Source organism: Penaeus vannamei, chromosome 38 (assembly GCF_042767895.1).
Source record: "Penaeus vannamei isolate JL-2024 chromosome 38, ASM4276789v1, whole genome shotgun sequence".
Classification (NCBI taxonomy): domain Eukaryota; kingdom Metazoa; phylum Arthropoda; class Malacostraca; order Decapoda; family Penaeidae; genus Penaeus; species Penaeus vannamei.
Genome location: NC_091586.1, coordinates 22,070,361 through 22,072,860, shown reverse-complemented (window position 1 = coordinate 22,072,860; position 2,500 = coordinate 22,070,361). Strand labels below are relative to the sequence as shown.

Here is a 2,500-nt window from a genome sequence, read left to right as displayed (position 1 = left end):
AATCCTTCTACATCTTCCCCGAATCCCTGACTTATCGCGAATCCACCAAACTTTGTTCAAAGGCCGGGCTAACCATGGCTCTTCCCCGGAGCCTCCGAGAGGAAGAGCGGCTCTACGGGCAAGCCGAGAGATTCGTGCCGCAGTGCAGGCTCTCCGCGTCGGCGCACTCCTTCCTCTGGCTCGGTGCCCGGAAGTCGCCGAACCAGAGGGACGTCTTCACCGACGCAGCGGGTTGGGTCCTCAACTACACGCACTTCGTCCTGCCCTTCGTCCGGAGTCAGATGTGCGCCGCCCTTATCGAGGGCCCGGTCTTCGGGTGGAACGACGTCAGCTGCGAGGACCGCTTCTGCGTGGCGTGCGAGGAGAGGGACGGGCCTCCGCTCTTCTCCATCCGGGGACTGCGGGACGGGGATGACTGGGCGTCGATGGAATTCGTCCTGGACCAAGAGGACCCGGATGATTCGCTGTACCTCAGAGGTCTGGATAAATACACCATCAAACGCGGGGACCCCAAGGGCGGGGCCCTCTGGCAGCTGCGCGATGTGTGGAGGAACGTGACGGTGGGCTCGTCGCACGAGCCTTACCCGTTCGGAACCAAGCTGTGGGGCCCCCGACAAATCATTTTGACTCTGACGGCGTGCTCCGAGGGCGACTTCACCTGCGCCGACGGCTCCTGCATTCCGATCGAGAGTCGGTGCGACCTGCGCGTCGACTGCGAGGACGCGTCGGATGAGGAAAAGTGCTCCAAGGTCTCGCGCCCTAAGGGCTACTTGGCCTCCCTTCCGCCTCCTTCGCTCCACGCCTCCGACGCCCTCGGGATTCAGGTCTCCGTCAGCATCTCCAGCATCAGCGAGATCGAGGCCCTCCGCAGCTTCGTTGCTCTGGGACTCACCCTGAAGATGTCGTGGTACGATTCGCGCCTCTCCTTCGAGAACCTACAGGACCTGGAGGATATCAACGGGGTGCAGCCAAAATCTTCGACTTGGATACCGTCCTACATCTTCGAAAATGCAGACCTCTCGGGTTCCTTCGGCGACAACTCCCATCTGCTCGTCAGGAAGGTCGGGTCGCCCTTGGAAGACAACAAGGAGCGGTTCCTTCCTGGTATTTCTTCTCTTTGTCTCTTTTGCTGTTTTAAATGTCATGGAGAATCTCAAAAATTCCTATTTGCTATCCAACACACATTCTCTCTCTAACACTCTCAAATCGTACACAACTCCCACATTCTTTACAACCTCCATTACCTCATCACTCCCCAACAGGAGAAACACGAAAACAAACATTCACGTATAGTAGAAAGGTATGAATCAGAATGAATGTCTTCACAATACAAGAGATGTATTTGACCGGTTTCGAATATATCTTCGTCATACATTCGATATATTCGAACCGGTCAAATACATTTCTTATATTGTGAAGACATTCATTTTCACCCATACCTTTCTACATTTACATAGACAAATACACTATTTTTTAAATTGTTTCGATTTATTCATTTCCTTTTTCCAACGCCATGGTAATTAAATTTCGATTTATTCCTTTACCAACGTCATGGTATCCAGCCCAGTGACCACCCATGACCTCTTTCCTAAAAGACCGATTCGAACTCACAGACCGACTCTACAGCGGCGACGAGAACCCCCTCGTACTCCAAGAACGGAAGCCTCTGACGTTCTCGTGTCATATGAACCTGCGCCTGTTTCCGTTCGACACCCAGAAGTGCCGTCTCGTTCTCCGTCTCACTTCGGCGCCGTTGTCCCTCCTGGCGTTCACCAAGATCAGCGTGGGTGGATTTTGGGTTTTTGGATTGTTGTGCGGATGTTTTCGTGATTCGTTATGTTCAGTCTGGTTTCTTTATTTATTGTTTTTTTTATTGATCGGTTGGTTTTCGAATGATATTTTCCTGTTCCATTGCGTTCAGTCTGTTTTCTTTATTTATTTAATTTTTTATTGGTTGGTTGTAGAAGGATATTTTCCTGTTTCGTTGTGTTCAGTCTGTTTTCTTTCTTTGCTTTTTGATAGGTTGGTTGTAAAAGGATATTTTCCTGTTTCGTTGCGTTGTCTGTTTTTTTTTGTTTTTTATTATTACTTGATTCTTGTGATGTCTTTTGTTTCGTTGTGTTTATTGTCTGTTTTTTTTAAATGTTTCGTTGCCCATTTTTTCCGTTTCGTTGTGTCCTCTCCGGTATTTCTTTTATTGTTTTCATGTCACGTTCTGTTCAGTCTGACATTTTTCCGTATATGATTATCCATAGATTTATTTTTCGTATTTGTCTTAATTTTCGTTATTCGCTTATCTTTAGTGTTCGTCTCGCTGTGTTTAGTATTTCTTATAGTTGTTTATCCAAGGATGTGTTCGTTTCGTCGTATTCAATCATCCACTGTGCATCCGTTTTTCGTGTTCAATCTGTCATTTTTTTCCTTGTTTCCGATTATCAATGCACATTTTTGGAGCTAAGTTATAGTCATGAATTATCTACCGATTAATCCGTGTGTTCTG

At 48.0% G+C, this 2,500-nt stretch overlaps 1 protein-coding gene across 1 annotated transcript in view; it reads left to right on the top strand.

Annotated features, from left to right (window-relative positions):
• LOC138859862 (glycine receptor subunit alphaZ1-like) overlaps positions 1-2,500 on the top strand; it is a 6,920-nt gene that overhangs the window by 140 nt on the left and 4,280 nt on the right. The window contains exons 1-2 of the mRNA XM_070116163.1: positions 1-1,119; positions 1,596-1,783. The exon at positions 1-1,119 is cut by the window's left edge and continues 140 nt beyond it. Of these exons, the coding sequence (XP_069972264.1) occupies positions 1-1,119; positions 1,596-1,783 (1,307 nt within the window). The remainder of the gene's footprint in view (positions 1,120-1,595; positions 1,784-2,500) is intronic.